Source organism: Vulpes lagopus, chromosome 1 (assembly GCF_018345385.1).
Source record: "Vulpes lagopus strain Blue_001 chromosome 1, ASM1834538v1, whole genome shotgun sequence".
Taxonomy (NCBI): Eukaryota; Metazoa; Chordata; class Mammalia; order Carnivora; family Canidae; genus Vulpes; species Vulpes lagopus.
In genome coordinates this window covers 148,558,390-148,578,444 of record NC_054824.1, presented here as the reverse complement: position 1 = coordinate 148,578,444, position 20,055 = coordinate 148,558,390, and the positions used below count along the sequence as shown (strand labels likewise).

Below are 20,055 nucleotides of genomic sequence, written 5' to 3'. Positions count from 1 at the left end.
TGGTGGTGGTGGTGGAGCAACTCAAGAACGTGAATGCTTTTTTCAGAGGTTTTAATTTAAGGTTTCAACCAGTAATAACCAGAGATCTGGGTTACTCTCAGAACACAAGATAATTGTTAACCTTGAGTACAACCTCAGATTAGCACTACAGGTAAACTTAGTAATAAAGTCCTACTTAAGAAGATGTAAAAATACAATCAATATTTTGGAAAGGTAACACCCCCAAAGAAGGCCTAAAGCTGTCAACTCCCCAGAGACATTAGCCAGAGCTAGCTTATTTTGCCTTGCTGCTTGAAAAGAATCCCCTAGCTTCACTATGAATGCAAGGTATGTAATACTCACCTTCACTACAAAAGGAGTTTCAAGTACACGTAATTCTAGCGTCCTGGAGGGACTGTGAGGTGATCCTTTGAACAATGAACTGGATGCTAGGTATAAAGGAGATCTTTTGGGGGTTTGCTGAATAAATCCCAAACGCTGACAAGGCTGGTGCACAGGATGAACGACCAAATCCAGTGGTCTGTAATCACAGGACAAAGAGAGATCCGGGTAACTAATTTACTGAGGTATGGTGAAAAAACAAACCCAAAAAACTCATTATGCCATGTAATTTGACTTCTATATCCGCTGGTAAATATAGTTACCACATGAAATTGTAAATTCAGTCAAGGATATTAATGAAAATTAGGAATTCTAGGCAACAACAAATGCTGTAGTCCTCCAATATTCCCTTCTACCAATATTCACTGATAAAGTCATTTGCTATAGCTCATTTTTATGAACATGTAAAAATTCCTTTTATCTACATGTGAAGTACATAATGAATGTGGTTTGCTTTACCTTTATGGTTTCTATCGAAATAGAAGACTGAACTCCAACACACAGAAGTTTTTGAAACTAATGAGGTCAATGACAAAATGGAGCCTACACATTCTGAATGGTTTTCTGTAATGTCCTAGATGACTAGTTTATACAAATGATGAAACTAATCTCATTGATAAATTATATTAAGCATGCATAGTCCCAATAGTTTAAAAACTTAACAGATAAGGAATTTAAATTCAAAGGTGAAATTTTCAGATTATAATTTTTGATGGACCATTTGCATAGGTCACTCCTTTCCCAATTTCCTAATAAATAGTCTATTTTATGGTTATATTCTCTATAATAAAAACAATATATTTTTACTTCCTCAAAATGACTCTCTGGCCCAGGTGAGAATAGCCAGAAAGGTACAGCATGTTCTGGTCCCCACTGCTGTGCCTTTCTTATCCTTTTGTCCTCTACATTCAAATAAGATTTCACAACTGGGATAGCAGATGAACGCAGATCACAGATGTGTGCTTTAAGACCCAACCTGTTCCCAGTGGGAAATATTTACAGGAAGCATTTCCTTAATCCTTAAATGCTTGTTATTCTATACTAGGCACAGCTTTGAGACTTCCACCAAATCAAAAATATCCAATCGGGGGCAGCCCTGGTGGCTTAGCGGTTTAGCGCCTTCAGCCCAGGGCGTGATCCTGGAGACCCGGGATCAAGTCCCATGTCGGGCTCCCTGCATGGAGCCTGCTTCTCCCTCTGCCTGTGTCTCTGCCTCTCTGTCTCTCTCATGAATAAATAAAATCTTAAAAAAAAAAAAAAAATCAGGCCATTAGACATTTCTCTCTATTGTTGGTTCTAATTCTTTTCCTTCTCTATCTCATTTGTATTTGTAAACCATCTGCTCACTTTTATACTGAATTAGCCCATGTAGGTATTTTGTTAAGTGCCTTACACTGTGCTAATATTTATCTCCAAAGTGTTCATTTATAATGATTGCTTTTCAAAAGCAGGGCCCGTCCAGCAAAGGTACCTACTGAGTTAAAACGAAATTCTTCTACTAATGAGACTCAATATATTTAAATTACACTAAAACAATTATCGTTGCATGCATGCATTAGGTTTTAGGATTTCCACAAATCTTTGAGCATGACACACATTAGTAATCCATTTCATATCATACACGTACACAAAACATAAATTGCACAAAACAGCATGTAGCCTTACTATGTGCAGTGCCCACTGATATCGCCTCTGCTAAAGATATACTAGTCACAATCCATTAAGTTTACTTATTACCCACTAATGCAAAGCGGAATTAGGGAATGGAATGATTTATATAAAAATAAATATTCACACCTCAATTGACTTTCTTCAATCTGAGTTCACCATAGCTTTGGAGGATTCTCAAAATACTTTTCTTTAGGTCCTGAGGCCATTAGTCATGCTTCTGAAAACTTTTATTATTACTCCCTTCCTGAATTCCCGATCTATCAAAGCACAAAGGGACTGAGAAAAAGGGACTTGTCGGGGGAAAAAAAATGGAACTACTACTAGGAAAACAGAATGACAGTAATAATGACTTTCATTTGAAATAATCTTCCTGGTAATTAAAGGAAAACAATCTCAACCTAATTAAATCTAACCACTCCCCTCCCCCAAAGAGAAAACCCCGTTTTAAGCTTTGAAAAAAATACGCTCACTCTAAGCAACTTTGGTGCCAACCATTTGTAAATTATTAATTTATTCTGAGTACCTTATTCCATTCTATTATAAATTCAGATCATTTTATTCCCAAAATAATAATGTGATTTTGTTCCTGATAAAATGTCAACAATCAAATTTACAACAATCAGGAGCCTGATGTTAAAGACAAAGAATCAAACACTAAGACATTGTTTTCTCTGCTAGTGAGGACACCAACATCTTTTGCAACTATCCAATATTCTTAAACAAAACAATCACAATTGCATCCTGGATGCAAAACTTCGACTTGACTATGTTTCTATTATCACAGTTTAAGGTGTCCAAGTATTACTGCATCTGAAGCCATGGAACACATGTTAGTGGACTCTGCTGTACAGGAGAGTTTAAATGAATTGACCAAGATTAGTTATGAATTATAAAAATAATCTTCATTCAGGGATCAATCAACAAGGAAGTGATATTAAAGAACTTAAGTTAACAATTTACTTTTTGCTCATGATTTTTAATGAAAAAAAGTTTCCTTCTTTTCTCTAAGCCAAAATTCTAAGTAGGCTAGGAGCTGGTGTGAAATTTCCTAAAATTACTGTACTACTTTCCAAATTATTTTTTTAAAAATTAAAAGCAAAAAAAAAAAAAAAAAAAAAAAAAAAATTAAAAGCAGTATAAACTCATTCAAAAATTTAAAATACTATAAAATTTTAAAAATAATTAAAAATGACAGTGTAATCGTTTTCTAGCACTGTGACTTTAAAATGATTTAACTAATAAGTCTTACCTAGAAATTTTTTGTGATGCTTTTAAAATTGGTGTTCCAACAAATGCCTCAGGCACTTGTGGATGGGGGAGAGGAGATGGTTCTCTTCTAGGACTGCAAAGAAAATAAAAATGGAACTTTTGAGTATATACTACAGAGAGTATCAAAATATGCTTTAAGAAGGTAGGATCAGGTAGGAGGAGGGCTTTCACTTTTTACTTTGTATATTTCTGCTTATTTACAAATAATAAACACAATTGCTTTTAAATTAAAAACAAAAAAAATGTTCTTACAATAAAAACAGGCAACATAGGAGTTTTTCCTTTTTTACAAAAACTAATAAACTCTAAGGCTGGACGGCTGATGACTGCTTCTGATATCAAGGAAAGATGAACAAGCGGCAAGACCATAACAGGAGTGAGGAAAACATACCTCTTGTAGGCTGAGCTGCCACCTTTAGGTCCAGTGCATGCCCAAATCTCTCCAATTTTAGATAACACATTACTGATGAAAGCAGATCTTGTTAACACAGCCCCTGTTGCAGCTTGCTTTGTAATAGTGGATAATGGTTGGGGTCTAGAAACTGTAAAACAAAGACTGCACGATTCAATTTCTTCTCTAACACCAGGATTTTACTAGAAGATGAGTATGAAAGAGTGACTTGAGACACAGGGCTCACAAGATCAGCAACAGTTACAGGTTATACTTAGTTCAGCAACATTTCTATGCAAAAACGGGTTTTTGCAAAAACGGGTAACAATCTGGGTTTTTAGGAGTGTTGAAATTATTGTCTATATTCTCTAAAAATTGGATGGAAGTGTCCAAGCGAAATAAAACGAGGGCTTTTATTCTATTCTATGCTGAAAATCAACTATAAGAACTTTCAAGAAAACTTTATATCTGGAAGGAGAAGGAGTAGAGTGGCCAATATAAAAGCATCACTGGAATGAAAGCAAAAATGAGCTAAATACAAGGTAACAATGGTTTCAGAAGGTAACCACTCAATGTCCTTTCTCACCTAGTACTTCATGAGAGTCTTCTATTAGATCTTACCTTCTCGAAGAACTGGTGATGTGGACAGATGGTAAGGCTTAGCTTGTTCAATGGCTAATCTTCGCTGGATTTTAGGAAGGACTTTCCCATATTGCTCGACTATAGCATTTCGAACCTCCGATCTTTCCCGCAGACGAGGATCACGATCATTCTATTGAACGTGACGTAATCAGTAAAAATTTAATCTTCAAAAGCGCCATGTTTATGTATTTACCATCTAAAACATAGTTCTGAAAACCTAAGAATGTTTTCCTCCTCTCTGTATCCATTCTTTCAAACCAAGGACCTCTTACACGCTTCTGAGTGCACTATCAGTCCTCACCCATCCATAAGGCCCTCCCAACCACTCCACCCCCAAGCCTCGGGTCTTCACCACATAAAAACAGTGGTTATCATTTATCAAGCATTTACATATGTCAGGCAACAGGTCAGCTCAGACACACCTCTGCACATCCCCACAAATAGAGACTGTCACTTTACAGATGAGGAATCAAGGCTCAGAGAATGTGTTCCAAGCACAGAGTGCAAAAAAGAATCCGTCTGACCCTCGAAGGCCATGCTCTTCATACTATGTAACCTTCACTGCTCCTCCACTTCTTCCTCTCATCCCCCCTGAGTGATTAGTCTGGCAAGACTGTGGGCAGTTATCTAAAGTAGAAATGGCATGTGTAAGAGGATTAGGTAAATAATAATGCCCTCTTTCCCACATGCTAGAGAAGGTAAGAGGAGGATTCTCCAAGCTCAAGGATATAGAGAAGCCAGTGGTCACCAAACGACAAACTCTAACACAACAAAGTTAACCACTTTTCCTTTCCTCTTGTCCCCCACAACAAAACAAGTTTCACTATACCGAAAAATTTGTCTTCAGAGTTTGGTTCAGCCTCAGCGCAGAGACATAATTGGCACGCTGCAGATAATGAACCAGAAGGAACTCGTGATTCCGAACATTGGTGCTGGACTGCAAAAATCTCACCAAGCAGTCCTAGGAAGAAACAAAAGCACTTGTAAGCTACCAACTTCTCCATTTCTGATGAGGTGATACCGGGGAGTCATTACCTGCTCGAGGTCTGTGAAAGGCAGCTTCAGCAAGTCCTCCATTAGGCCCGTTTCCTGGCAGACTTTATACGTGTGTGTCAGGAGCGCCTCTACATTCACACTGGTGGAGTGCTGTCGCAAGAAAGTCCAGGCCTCAACCATGTACCTGAAACCAGCGTTTAGCACGGGTTAGTGTTAGAAAAGCTGGTTTGAAGTGTTCAAAACAGGTGATCCACCTACAGAATCTCAGCGACACCTCATTTTTGTAACGCAAAGTAATCTCTGAGCTGATAGTAAACGCTAATCATTGTGTGGTGAAGTTTGCTGATCTCAACGAGAAGACTTCATGTGATGCTGTTCTTTATCCTTTAAGTGTGAAACAGGAAAGCAAAGTAAGTACCCAGGAATTAGAAGACACAACCTAATATGGTCTGGATGGAAGACAAAGAGTGTGGTGCGACAGAGAAAAGCCGGCTCTTGTGGAAACAGAACCCAGCCTGAGAGCAGAGGGACAGGAAGCTGGCAAAGACTTACAGACGCAACAGTGTGTTTATGGGACGGTGACAGGCATAGCTCAGTAAAAGAATATTGTGACTGATCTGTAACCAAGATCTGATCAGAAAACATGGGTTAAGTTCAGTAGTTTTACAAACTACGTGGGCAGCAAGACATCAAACAAAGCAGTGTTTCTCATGACACTGTTAAGTATTAAAAAAACCAAACAATAAACAAAGCCTGTAGATGTTTACGTACTTATTTAGTTAGGTAACTAAAGGTCTTGAAAGAGATAAACTAAAATTGTCAGAATAACTTTCAGGGCTGAGGTGGGTGCTAGAATAAAAACAAGAAGTACACAGGAGTTATCAGGGCAGGCGTTTTCTTAAAAAAAAAAAAAAAAATTTAGGGATGCCTGGGTGGCTCAGGGGTTTAGCGCCTGCCTTCGGCCCAGGGCGTGATCCTGGAGTCCCAGGATCAAGTCCTGCATCAGGTTCCCAGCATGGAGCCTGCTTCTCCCTCTGCCTATGTCTCTGCCTCTCTCATGAATAAATAAGTAAAACCTTTAAAATAAAAAAAAAATCATTTACCTAATTCAAAGTCAACAGGTAATTTTTATTTCAATGGGTATCTTCATAAAAAAGCTTTAGCTATAGTTATGAAAGTCACAAATACCAACACAAAGACTTCTTAATAAACAACACGTAAAAGAAACACAGAATATGTAAACATAGTCATACCAATTAATATTCAGCATGAAAGTGCATGGAAGGAAATTCTGGCAGCATCTTCCCAGATTTCTTGTGGATACAAAGCTCCTCAGGGAAGAAAAGGGCTCCCTCTGCTGACAGGCCAGGGCCAGCTGTTAATTCTATTATTTTGGGACTAGAATGTTTTTACATATTCTGCAGGACTTAGAAAAGGTCAATAATCCAGATAAGTAACACATTTACTGGTATTGCCTAAAAATCTAAAACTGCCTTGTACTTCTCTTTTTTTGCCTTGTACTTCTCCGTGCACCAGGACAGGCAGGAGAGTATGGTTGTTATAAACCTGAGTATCTTAGGCAGGGTGGGTAATTTTTTTCCTATATAAAAAATATGGGAGTATTAAAATGAGCATAACAATTTGTAGATAAAAAAATATGTAAGAAGGATAAATGAACCTATCACCATCAGTTTTTTAAAACCCAGCATAGATGAAGTAGATATGGCACAATCTTGCTATTTGTTGAATCTGATTTAGGACAGATGTATACCACCTTTACCATACTATACTATTCTATTTTTGTATACACTGAAATCTTCTTTTAGAAATGCTTGTACCAAAATCAATTTCAGATCAATCAATACCTAAATGGTAAGACAAAAACCGTAAAAGTGGTAGTAGATACCATGAGAGAACTAGAAAATAATGACACTGAAGTGAAAAAAACCCACAAAAGCCAAATGAAAATACTGGTAAATCTGACTTCATAATTTTCAGCATAACAAAATCCATCATAAAACAAAGTAAAAAAGACAAATGATAAACAAGAGGAAAAAGAAAAATCTCAGGATTAATATACCTAATACATAAAGAGCTCTAACAAGTTAGGAAGAATAATCCCAACAACACACACAAAAAAACAATGGGCAAATCACAAGCAGGAAATAGCATCTTTATGAATAAGTATCAACTGAAGGGCACAGCCTAAGGTGATAGGGTTAAAGTTGCCTGACCCTCACAAGGGCAGTATGCCATTAGCTATCCAAAATGACAAATGCAAATATCCTTTCACCCAGTAATTCCACTTCTAGGATTTTGCATCTTACAAACTAAATCTGCACCTGTGCAAAATGTGTGGTTTCCTAAGGCAGTGGTTAAACTGGCAAAGGCTGGAAAACACCTAAAATGTTCACTCAAGGTAGCGGGTTAAATAAATACTGTACATCATAAGGAACTACCATGTGACAGTCAAGAATAAAGAAGCTCTTTTTGTGCTATTATGAAATAAAGCCCAAATTAAATAGATGAAAAAAGTATACTGCAGAAAGACATAGAGTGTGCTATTTGGACTTTAAAAGTCTATGTGTGGAGGGGCGCGGGGGGGGATGCTGAAAGGTAAATGCTGCCCAAAACAAGCCTGGAGTTGCTTCTATCACTGATGTGCTGTGATCACTACTACGAACTTTTGGGGAAGAGAAAGCTCCCTAACAGCTTGTCATCGTGAAGGGTAAATTCTTCAGAAGAGCTGAGAAGATGAAGGTTACTCCACTGCCAACACTGACATAAATTTTAAAAATAAGAAAGCCCCCAAATTCCTACTACTCTCCTGCTTCCTATAGTTAAAAAAAACCATGATGGTGGGAAAAAATAAGGAAATTATTTCAACTGATAAAAGGCTAGAAAGTCATTTCATTAAGGAATGCACGGGGGTTGTTCTTGGTAATACATCAGAAAAGACAGACTGACACACACTCCTACGTAAACATAAATACACTACCAACGCATAACTTTCATACACTCGAGGCAACAAGACAAATTCCTTGACTCGCTTCACTGCAGCAGTCTGGAGCAGCACCTGTAGCATCTCTGAGATATGCCTGTACCGAATCAGAACCCATGCAATCTCAACAAATGCTATTTTAGGTGGTTCTATGGTTTTACTTCTGCAACTCCTCTATGGGACACTTTATGGTGCTATTTTTCTTAAGACTAGATAACTGAGCCTTTACTTAGAAATAAGGTTTAGAAATTACACGTTCCCATTATCATAAACATTAACATGCAATGTTTGCTGTGGCTAAAAGGGAATGAGGATCTAGCAAATCAGAGAAACGTTGTGAATGAATCAAAGGACAACAGGATCACAGAGGAAAACCAAGCAACCTTTCAAATATGTTTTCCTGAGGTTCCAACATGTTTTTTTGATGTAAACATTAGTGATCAAGTACCACCTCTTTCAAGTCAGTAGAGCAAGCAGCTTATATGCAACTGAAAATAATTTACATGCTGCCTGACTACCCAGTACTGGGACTCTAAACCCATTTGTTAAACCTTTATCACTGGCTAGCTTCTTTAAATTTCTTTTTGCTCTTCTGTTCATTCCAGATTTATTCAGCTAGCCAAAGACATATGGCTAATCCAAGTTATTTCATTTCAACAAGTACTTCCTAATTCATTACTTTTGAGGACACTGGCTGTTTCTACCTATCTAGCCAACTCATTATTACGCTACAGAACTCTTCTATCTGAAATTTTTAGAGGTTCAACCCTCTCTTCTCAGAAATACATTCTGTTTAACCCAAGAGAATAAAGAAAACTTATTTTCAGAGTGCTGAAACTGAGTGGTGTGTTTGGTTCATAAACGACAATCTCAGATGAGTAAAGTAACCAATTTCTAAAAATATAAAAATGACTAACAGAACTGACCAAAAAAACAAACTGAGTTGTATAAACAGTTCCAATCTTACTAAGAAGTATTAGCTCCAAGTAATTTCCCCAACTAATCTGGTTAACAAGAAAACCCAATAATCAGAATGCTGTATTTCCATTAAAAAAAAAAAAGATTATTTATTTGACAGAGAGAGAGAGACAGAGCGAGAGACAGCAAGTGTGCATAAGCAGGGGAAAGGGCAGAGGGAGAAGCAGACTCCCCACTGAACAGGGAGCCCCAAAGTGGACTCGATCCCAGGACCTAATATCATGACCTGAGCTAAAGGCAGACGCTTCACTGACTGAGCCACCCAGGCACCCCCAGATTGCTGTATTTCCAATCATGCCATTTAATTTGTCATATATGACAAATAAAATAACTGTAGTAACTTATAATATATACTGCTGTAATATAAATGGCAAACATATCATACTGATTAGAGAACATTAAAATATGGCAAAGAGAAGAAAAGAAGCAATGAAAAGATAGGATGTGCTCAAATCCAGTTCAATTTAAGATACAAAATCTGATTTTACAACTCAATAGGACTTCATCCTTCCTCTATATCTCTTGCTTCTCTTCAGCACACTTAACCCTGAACCACCCACATGGGACTATCCAACACTGCCAATTAGCAACAGATATAATTCCAAATCTCAGTTTGGTTTCCCCTTTTACTCAAGGGTACTCTTTCTTCATCCTATTCTAGGATAAAAGGTTTTCTGTATTTTTGTTAATGTTGAAAAATAAAGAATCCTAAGAATATTATACAATGCAACCAAAGCAAGATATTATATATTGCTACCGTTTCATCAATTCCACTTTGTTAAACATATGTGATCAAGAATTTGACAGTATTTTCAAAATATGTACTTACTTATTAGAAAGCAAAACGGTGAGATGAAGGGTAACATCATCACCACTCGACACTGTAGGCTTCATTGTCTGAATATATCTGAGTGCTTGTCTGTGCTCACCCTGACTCATGAAGGCTTGAATAATTTTTGAATGTTGCCATGACACAGGTTTCACGGTAGCTGGGTGAAACAGAAGATCCAAGCCGCTCTGCAAAAATGACACAAAAAGCAATAAATGAAGATATAACGTGCTGCATTTAGACAAAGTAGCTATCCTTTAAAAAGACAGGCAATCCAAAAGTCAGAAGCAACACATTAAATATAACCTGTAAGGATCTACTTTAACCCACAATATGTTTTATTTTAAATAAAAGCCTTATCAAAAGCCCTGTTCTTTTGAGGCCTCATTAAGCTATTATGTAAAATCCTTCTGCCTTCAACTTCATATATCAATGCCAAGTCCTGTGTTCTACAGCAATTGTGTCTCTAACAGAGCAATCACTGTATTTGCACTATTAGTAATTTTTTATTATTTATTTCGTCTTTAGGCAATATAGGACTTGGGATTCTGAACTGTTCCATCTCTGTATACTCGCTGGCTACGATCATGCTTGGTAAAGGTACTGGCTGAGCTGAGTCCACTGTAAATTATTGCAGAAGCAGACTATATCATATCTGGAATGTCACATTTAATCCACAGCTATGCACTCCTTCTGAAATGCTAATGTTTTATGAAAGTTTACTCTAAGTGAGCAGACTTACCCCATAGTCATTATGATCTATCAGCCAAAACCCTTGAATAAGTTTCACCTGGCCCCAAGGAATGGCAAAGGCAGTGGGAAATGATTCAATGCAAGAATCTGTTTTGTTTGGAAAGGAATACATAATATCAAGCAACAAATAAATGGTCTTTCAAAAAGAGAATTAAGGACAATATCAAGAAGAAAATATCCTATGTATCTATTTAAATGAGGCAGGAACAGACTACAGCAGCAAGAGGCTGGAAGAGACCACTTTTAGGATTCAACAACAGATATCCAAGTATAGCAGTGTTATTAAATGTGGGTCCAGCCAATCCTACAACCACCTCACTCATTCTCAACAGTAAGTACCACCGCAAAGGACATGAACTAAAGTCCACTTTCTTCATTCCTCTAGTCAGTAACTTACTAGCAAACTAAAGAGAGCTACACACAAAACTCCAGGTACACAGTAGAACCCAGCAGCTTAAGCAAACACATAATGTATTGTCTTATAAATTATGAATGACAGATAGGACACATTTTTACATTAAGAAACAGATATCAGTACAAAAATACCGCAAAGACCGCTGGGCTCAGACTCAATGAGAAAGGTAACATTAAGCTAACTTATCGTGTATTTGCAGGGAACACGTAAGTTAACCTCATTAAGAAAGATCATTTGGCCAGCAATGTTTCAGAGCCACTGTTGGTAACAGGTCTGCCATAGACCATCTAAACCCAACTAACAGACCCTGGGTTAACCTTCCTTTAAAAAAATTGCAAATGTGAAACTAAGATTAGACTAGATGTGCAAGTTTCCTACTACTCTCAAATTTTGATTTGGGTAATACATGAATCATTTGACAGTGTTTTAAAGGATACAACAGCATGTTTGCTTGTTTCAGTAACGTCGTCCAGTAGATATATGTCAAGCAGTGCCTATACAAGGGATAAAAAAATTCAGTGTGTTTTATATATTAATTCACTAACACTGTTTTTCCCAGGCCTAGTGCCAGGTGTGAAAAATGCAGCTAAGCACATCCCCCGCGGCCCCTGGGCAGCCCTGTGGTCCTCATGTGGGCCCGTGTTGTGGAGAACGTACATGCAGACTAGAGGGAGGGTACTTTCCCGTGCCGCCTTCATCCCGCTTCCACAACCTCTCTACACCATCTCCTAACTGAGAGACCATTTCGTCAATCATCAAGCAATCCGGGTTCCACTTCCCTCTGCAAAAAGGGCAACATTTAGGATTATTCAATATTTGCGTCAATTCCTACTATCAGAACGATAAGCAGCAAACCCTCAGCGATCCCCACAATCAAAAGAAGAGAATTGAGAACAGGAACCCATTTAGTATCACGTGAAGTCCAGTCACTAAGAATCAGATGAACCCTGCTAAGGCCTCAGGCTTGGTCATCAATAAACCCATGTGCAAAGGTCAGGTCCCGGGGACAGTATGATCCTGCTGCCAGATGCCTAAGACTATGCTAGGTTTTACCATCCACAGCAAACTGCACAAGAGCATGGCAGCTGGTCGAGCATAAACATGCTGCAGTTCAAAGTCAAAGGGCTATGATTTCCATTTTACTACTTGAGAATCTTCTGAGCCTACGGATTCCTTCAAAAAATTTATCACTGAGTGCCCACAAGGTGGTTGGCAGATACTGTCCCTGCCTCCTCAGCTAAGAACAACCAGGGTAGCAGCAGTTCCTACTTCCTATGCTTCCTGTGCAAGTCAAGCACTGCATCCACTACTTAATCTTTCTTTATACTGACTGTGCAACTTATGTGACAAGCAGGATTAGAAAGCATAGCAAACCCATTCAGAGACACACACTCAGGAACTAACAGATCTAGAATTTTAAAATATGCCTAACTGCATATTTTAACTAACTAACTAACTGGATGGCTCAGCCAGTTAAGGGTCCAACTCTTGATTTTGGCTCAGGTCATGATCTCAGGGTTGTGAGATCAAGCCCCCTGTCAGGCTCCATGTTCAGCTGGGGGTTTGCTTGAGTCTCTCTCTCTCTTCTTCCCTCTGCCGTCCCCCCAACTTGCATACATTTTTCCTTTCAAATAAAGAAAATCTGTAAAAATAATGTCTCATAAATCTCTCAAATCGGTGCTCAGTCTCCAAGATTATTTCTTCTAAAGCCCCAAACCTACCACACACCAAATTATACCTAGCACAGCCTTTTAAGTACTGATTTCTGGGTGATTCTGACAACACTCCTGGTTTCTGCATTCGTGAACCACTGCTCTCAACATTGCAGGCTATTCTACAAGTATCACTCCCACTTGAGGAAGAAGGCTATCTAATTCCAGAGACAGAACCCTGCTCTTTCTTCTATTACTTCTGCTTCTTTATTCCAAAGGAACCAATGAGGCTGATACTCATATACTTTAAAAAAGAGAAACAAAGAAAATAAGTCAAAGAAAACAGTGGTTGAAGCACTGAAATGCAACTGTTAACATAAAGAATGTAAAACGCCTAACTGGTGGTATGCTTCATGGTTTTTGATGTACTGGAACTATTAGTTCTTTTCAGAGTAAGAATCCTCAGGAAAAATACTTGCTTAAGTGATAGAATCTCCTCTAATCAATCGTGGTAACTACTTTAGTTAGGAAATACTGAGTAGCCATACTCAAGTTATCAAATAAAGGTATAACCATTAGGTCAAAGCAAAGAGGCAAACATTACAATTAAAATAATGCTGGTAACAAATTCTGTCACTTAAGAATTCCACACATTTTTTTCTTTCTGTAGCATGATGAATTCTGTTCTGATAAAGCAATCACTTCTTACAAAAGCAACTTCTACAGGTTTTAGAAAGTTCTGGAAGGTACCTTGCTAGACGCTCACACTTCTGTCGACGACTGGTGTAGTAGTTCTGAATTACAGGGTAGTTGTAGTACAACCTGGACAATTGCACAGCATCATCTAGATTTTTTTTAAGAGTTGGGAAAAAAGTCAGTAATATTTCTAAAATATCCCAACAATACCTAAAGTTACCCACATTAATATTTTACTATAATTGCATGATGTTTAGTCTGCAGGCTTCCCAAATTTAAGTAATATACGGCCCTTTATTAACAGATACATAAATGAAAAAAGTCTCTCATGATGGTCCATAAAAAAACAAGGATGCTGGCTTAAAATTCTGGAAAATCTATTGCAGAAATGATTCCACTCCTTAATCATTCCCTTAATTTCAAATGATAATCTAAAAGCAAGCAGTATTTACTATTTAAGTAAAAACCAAAGAAAATAATGAAAGAATAAGATCAACAGGGACAGAAGCACTTCTAAATAGAATCTAACGTGCACCCTGGAAATATAAGAAGTTAGAGGCTTGAGAAGTCTAAACAGGGGTTCCTGGGGTGCTAAGTGGGTGAAGCATCTGTCTTTGGCCCAGATCATGATCTCAGGGTCCTAGAATTGAGCCTCACATCTGGCTCCCTGCTCAGTGGAGAGACTGCTTCTCCTTCTCCCTCTGCCTCTGGCTGTCCCCACCCCTTCCCTGCTCATGCTAATAAGTAAAATCTTAAAAAAAGAAAAAAAGTGTTCTAAACAGACACAGCAAAAGTCAAATTCTCTGATTCTTGGTATTGGCATGAATTATTAGATGAAGAGAGAACAGATGAAATTATATTGCTTGATGGCAAATCATCTTGATCAATAAGCATATTAAGAGAACACTTAAGGAGAAAAAGATCAGAGTATAAAACCCACAGGTGAATGGATCTAAATTATAGCTGATGATATCACTGAGCCCTTTTTTAGAAGCTACGTTTTGTCAAATATTCTTTCATGTCATTTGGCACAATAAACATGTATGGAAAGCCTGTTTATCAAGCATAGGGCAAGGCACTTGAGATACAAACTAAGAACGAACGTAAGACTAGAAGAAAATGTGAGAGGTGGCAGAAGAAAGGAAATCTGAAAAGTACAACAACCAAATGATAGAGACTAAAGAACGTTTCCATTAGCATCTATAGATTCAATAAATGTTTTACCTAAGCCCTCTGGTAAAAGCCCAGAATGACAGAACCAAAGCACCACTTGCGTGTACTGGCAGATGAGCCGGGTAACCAGGCACTTTTTGTGTAAGTCCATGAGACCTGTGAAGAGTGGAACACCAGCTGTGTAATGTTCAATTTATCAGCCACAAACGACAAATCAAAACACTGGACAGTTCTCAAAAACGAATTATCTGGTGACCTTTAACAGCATACATGGGTTTTTAAACACACTTAGCTTGAACAAATAACCTCCAAAATGCTGAACTAAGTAACTCACTGACTAGGCAATTTAGGTGAACATGCTTCCACCTTAGCTACATTTCCATTTACCTAGTTTCAGAAGTCAAATGTAGACATTAATGTAAACTAGTACAGTAATACCAATGTAGGTTGTTCAAACCAGGCTTTTAAGTGAAATTAGCAATCTTGGTTAAATGGCAAAACAGAGACAAACATTTACAAGGATTTCTGTGAATAAAAATTTATATTTAAGAATTCAAAACTCAAAAAAAAAAAAAAAAAAGAATTCAAAACTCTACTAGAAGTTCATACACGCTACCTTAACAGGAAGTTTAACCATCAAATTTCCCAAGCTTGTATAAGCATGGGCTCATGGCACATCTAATAATGTTCTGTGGTTTCCATTTAAAAATAAGTAAGTAAAAATAAATTAAAAAGGCCTCTTTGCACTTTGCACAATGATGCATCTAAGACATCTATTCTTTCTTGGAGTAAAATCTAAATTAACTCATTCATGTAAGATAAACAGCACACCTCTCTCGGTGATCTCTTGGGCTTCTGTGGTAAAACAGTTTAAGACGGAATTAAGGTTGCTGAGAAGCAGGTGGCACTGTTGGAGAGACTGTATGGTCTGTGGGTCTATGAATCGACACGAACCATCAAACAGTGGTGTACCTTGTGGGATAAAATACAAGATTGGTTCTGACACAATACATCTGAGTTACTTAAAATCACAAACAAGATTTCTCAAACTCCTATTAATCACAGAATTAGACTACACATTACATTTACAAAAACAAGGCTGAAATGGCAAATGATCTCAAGAAACCCAGAAGAGACAAATACAAATTCCTAGTTTTTTAAGACAGAATGAACAATGGGATCAGAAGAAGGGGATGGAGAGTCAATGGGAGATTGACTAGAAATTAGTTCTAATCATTAAATGCTTCTCCCTCGGAGAAATCTTTCATATCAGATCTTTTATGTACCATGATGTTTTGTGATGATTTTATAAGCACTTTTTCCACCTCCAGTCTTCAAAAGTGATTAAGACTCAAAGACTTATTAAAATAAAATCGTATGCTTGTTACAACTCATTGTAGACTTGATTATCCTTTCATTTTAAACTCAACAATGAGTTTACAAATTCATTTTTTGGGGAAAAAATGGGTATTTTAGTTGCTATTGGCTACATCTTTTAGGTAAGATTTAATTACATTAATATTTAATGGGTAATTGGAAACCAGAAAACAGATGTTAATTAGAAATCCTTCCTCAAATCAATTAGCAATAATCGCGCCTCGGATAAACCTCATTGGCTACGATACTGCCACTGTGCAAAGCTTCCTTCTTCAAATCAAATGATTTCCTTTACTTCCAATACATTTATTTTTTTTCTTCCAATACATTTAATATGCTACACTTTGTATTTTAATTATATTTAGATTTAAAAAAAAAAAAAAACTCCATTTGGGACACCTGGGTGGCTCAGAGGTTGAGCGTCTGCCTTCAGCTCGGGGCATGATCCCGGGTTCCTGGGTTCAAGTCTCGCATCAGGCTCCCCTTGAGGAACCTGCTTCTCCCTCTGCCTATATCTCTGCCTCTCTCGATGTCTCTCATGAATAAATTAATAATTAAAAACAAAAAAACTCCATTAACCAGTAATGAAGCTCAAGGCAGCAGTAATGGCTAAGTTACCAGGTTCAAACCTGAAGTACCACATTATGCTCAAAGTATAACAAAGGCATATAATTTATGAATGGATCTGAATTTTTTTACATGAATTACATAACCAGTCCTGAAGACATTTTCCTCTAAAAAAAAAATACATTTTTTTAACCCTGACTCTGAAATACCAGGTGTTTGTTCCTGACTTTAACCGATTACTGAAATACTTGAAATTATTTCATGTTCAAAAGTTTCATAAATATGGCCTAAAATACCATAGAACCCCATGTCTTCCTAGTAACACGGCAGCAGATTCTCTACTACGAGTAACTTATTTATACAGAACACTTACTCATTCATCATTGACACATGATAGAAATAGCAAAAACAAATACTTCTAAATGAACTTAAATCTTACTTTTATGTACAGGGCAATCATATACCCTGAACATCATTTTTGCATAAAATGGGATTTGATATTTATAGGACACCTCAAAACTCAAAGTTCTTGACAGACGAGTAAGACTGTCAAGGAGAAAGATTACTTCAAATGACTGATGACATCTGTTAGAAGACGGAGGTTTTTTTTGCCCTCCTATTCAGTTGTTTTATAGTCATAAATATTTTAAGTAGAAAGTGAGTAAGCAGAGGAGCTTCTGAGGTTACCTGGCACATTCTCCTAACTCTATCTTCAGCATCCTTCATAAATTCATCTCCTAAGATCAAAGATAAGGTTTAACTCTGAAACTCAGTATTGCAGACATACTAACATGTTGCCAGTTTAACAATCTGTTGCAAAATCTTGCTCAAAAAAATAAATTTGTCAGGGTGCCTGATTGGCTCAGTGGTAGAGCGTGGGACTCCTGATCTGGAGATTATAAGTCTGAGCCCCACACTGGGTATAGAAATTACTTAAAAATAAAATCTTTAAAAGAAATGGTTTTCAGGAGCTTGGGTAGATGTCTGCCTTCTGCTTGGGTCATGATCCCAGGGTCCTGGAATTGAGTCCTGTGTGGGGCTCCCTGACTGGTGGGGAGGCTGCTTCTCCCTCTGCCTCTGCTGCTCCTCTTGCTTGTGCTAACTCTCTTTCTCAAATAAATAAAATCCTTAAAAAAAAAAATGGTTTACAAGTTCCAAAATGAGTAAGTTATTATCGTCATGTACTTATAAAACATAAACCAAGGTTAATTTTTTAATGTAATACTTACATAGTCTGTCAAATTCCTCTTTTGTAAAAACCACTTTATTCCATGTCCATTCAAGAACAAAACGCAGATTAGCAGCAGAATTTGGTTGCTCTTATTTGTAAATATCAATGGGGAGGGAGGGAGAATAATTACAAACAAAAAAATTAGTAACTCCAGTGGGGAAACCTGACAGAGACCACACTGAGCAATGCCATCAACACTGACAAGAGACACAAACTGGTACCAAGCCCAAGAGATACAGCAAGGAGAACATCACTTCATGTAGTGCGGCTGTGAAAAATGTAAAATCTCCATCTAATTATGAGGAAAAATTAACAAACACATTGAAAGGCTGGAAAATTATAGGCTTATATTCTTTAAACACGCCAATTTCTTGAAAAATAAAAGCCTGGAATTGCATCAGAGTAAGAGAGATTAAAAGAACATAAACACTAAACGTAAAGCATATTGTGGGTTACATTCTGGACTCCCTATCCCTATAAATGCTACTGAGGACCTTACTGACATGATTAGTAAGATTCCAATCAGATCTGGAGATCAGATAATAGCATGTATCAAAGTTTTCCTGATTTTTTTAAGTACAAAGTGGTTTTGTAATGAATGCTCTTATTCTTGGGAAAAAAACTGAAATACAAGTCAAGGAACATGATGTCCTCAACTTATTCTCAAATGACTCAGCAAAAATGTGTGTAGAGTGTTTTTAAAGAGGATACACAACAATGGGGATGAATTCCAGAGAATTTTGCTCAAGAGTCAAGCCCAAAAGTTATATATCTACTATATAAATTCATTTTTGAACATTTTGAAAATGAGAAAATTACAGAAGTATAGAACAGACTGGTAGCTCCTGGGGCTTAGCGGTGGGGGGAGGCAGGTGTGTGGGACAATGTGGGGGTCCTGAGACATTGTACCAGAGGCTTACCAGATCTGCAGGGGGAGGGTGATAAAAGGGTATATAGGATCCCTCTACATAATGTCTTAAAACAGCAAGATGACTATAATTATCTCAAAGTTTAACTAAACTCTCCAAAGGAATTAATAATTTAGAAAATTTTAAATACAAAAGTACTTTTTTATTTGTTAAAAATTATCATCTTGGGACGCCTGGGGGGGGCTCAGTGATTAAGTGCCTGCCTTTGGCCCAGGGCGTGATCCCGCGGTTCCCGGATGGAGTCCTACATGCTCCCTGCATGAACCCTGCTTCTCTCTCTGCTTGTGTCTCTGCCTCTCTCTGCGTGTCTTTCATGAATTATAAATAAATTCTTTAAAAAAAACAAACTAGCATCTTACCTTCTTTTGTCCACTTTTTGATACATCCAGTCAAAAGTCCCAGGCAACTTGTGTGAATCGCTGCTGACAATATAGCTTCTAACTGTTCTTCCTGAATCACACATTTAAAAAAGGGGGAAAAAATAGTAAGAAATGAAGATAAAGGATATCTGATTACAGACTCAAAGATAGCAAGTTCTGTAAGAATACAAACGTTTAGGGGCACCTGGGTGGCTCAGTCGGTTAAGCATCTGATACTTGGTTTCATCTCAGGTCATGATCTCTGGATCCTGGGATTGAGCCGCACATTGGGCTCCATGCTCAGCTGGGGAGTCTGCTAGAGATTTTCTCTCTCCCTTCTTCCCCTGCCTCCTGCCCCCCTGCATGCATGCTCTCTAAATAAATAAATCTTAAAAAAAAAAAAAAAAAAAAGAACATCTACATTTAAAGGCTTATAAAATCATGACTCACTAGGTGGCTATAAACAAAAAGCCAGACAGTAACAAGTATTGGTGGTAATACAGAATACCTGGAATCCCCATACACCGATGGTAGGGATGCAAGATGGTAAAGCCACTCTGGTAAACTGCCTTAAATACTGCATCACCTCATGACCCAGCAACTCCACACTCAAGAGAAATGAAAACACGTGCCACACCAAAACTGTTCATGAAGCAACATTATTCATCATAGTCCCAAACTGGAAACAAGTCAAATGCCCATCAACTAAAGAACGAATAAATGAACTGCAGTACGTACACTCCTT

The 20,055-nt window shown here is 37.6% G+C and overlaps 1 protein-coding gene and 1 pseudogene across 5 annotated transcripts in view; both read right to left on the bottom strand.

Annotated features, from left to right (window-relative positions):
• The window catches only part of AHCTF1 (AT-hook containing transcription factor 1), a 79,156-nt gene that overhangs the window by 20,194 nt on the left and 38,907 nt on the right, over nucleotides 1-20,055 (bottom strand). For all 5 annotated transcript variants that reach the window (XM_041750515.1, XM_041750525.1, XM_041750542.1 and 2 more), the window contains 15 exons: nucleotides 19,311-19,401; nucleotides 18,021-18,110; nucleotides 15,679-15,819; nucleotides 14,899-15,003; nucleotides 13,729-13,822; nucleotides 11,984-12,107; nucleotides 11,764-11,820; nucleotides 10,901-11,047; nucleotides 10,159-10,346; nucleotides 5,390-5,534; nucleotides 5,184-5,315; nucleotides 4,334-4,484; nucleotides 3,713-3,863; nucleotides 3,302-3,394; nucleotides 343-520 (listed from right to left, as the gene is read on the bottom strand). In XM_041750515.1, the coding sequence (XP_041606449.1) occupies nucleotides 343-520; nucleotides 3,302-3,394; nucleotides 3,713-3,863; nucleotides 4,334-4,484; nucleotides 5,184-5,315; nucleotides 5,390-5,534; nucleotides 10,159-10,346; nucleotides 10,901-11,047; nucleotides 11,764-11,820; nucleotides 11,984-12,107; nucleotides 13,729-13,822; nucleotides 14,899-15,003; nucleotides 15,679-15,819; nucleotides 18,021-18,110; nucleotides 19,311-19,401 (1,887 nt within the window). The remainder of the gene's footprint in view (nucleotides 1-342; nucleotides 521-3,301; nucleotides 3,395-3,712; nucleotides 3,864-4,333; nucleotides 4,485-5,183; nucleotides 5,316-5,389; nucleotides 5,535-10,158; nucleotides 10,347-10,900; nucleotides 11,048-11,763; nucleotides 11,821-11,983; nucleotides 12,108-13,728; nucleotides 13,823-14,898; nucleotides 15,004-15,678; nucleotides 15,820-18,020; nucleotides 18,111-19,310; nucleotides 19,402-20,055) is intronic.
• Nucleotides 16,272-16,489, bottom strand: LOC121475516 (annotated as a pseudogene).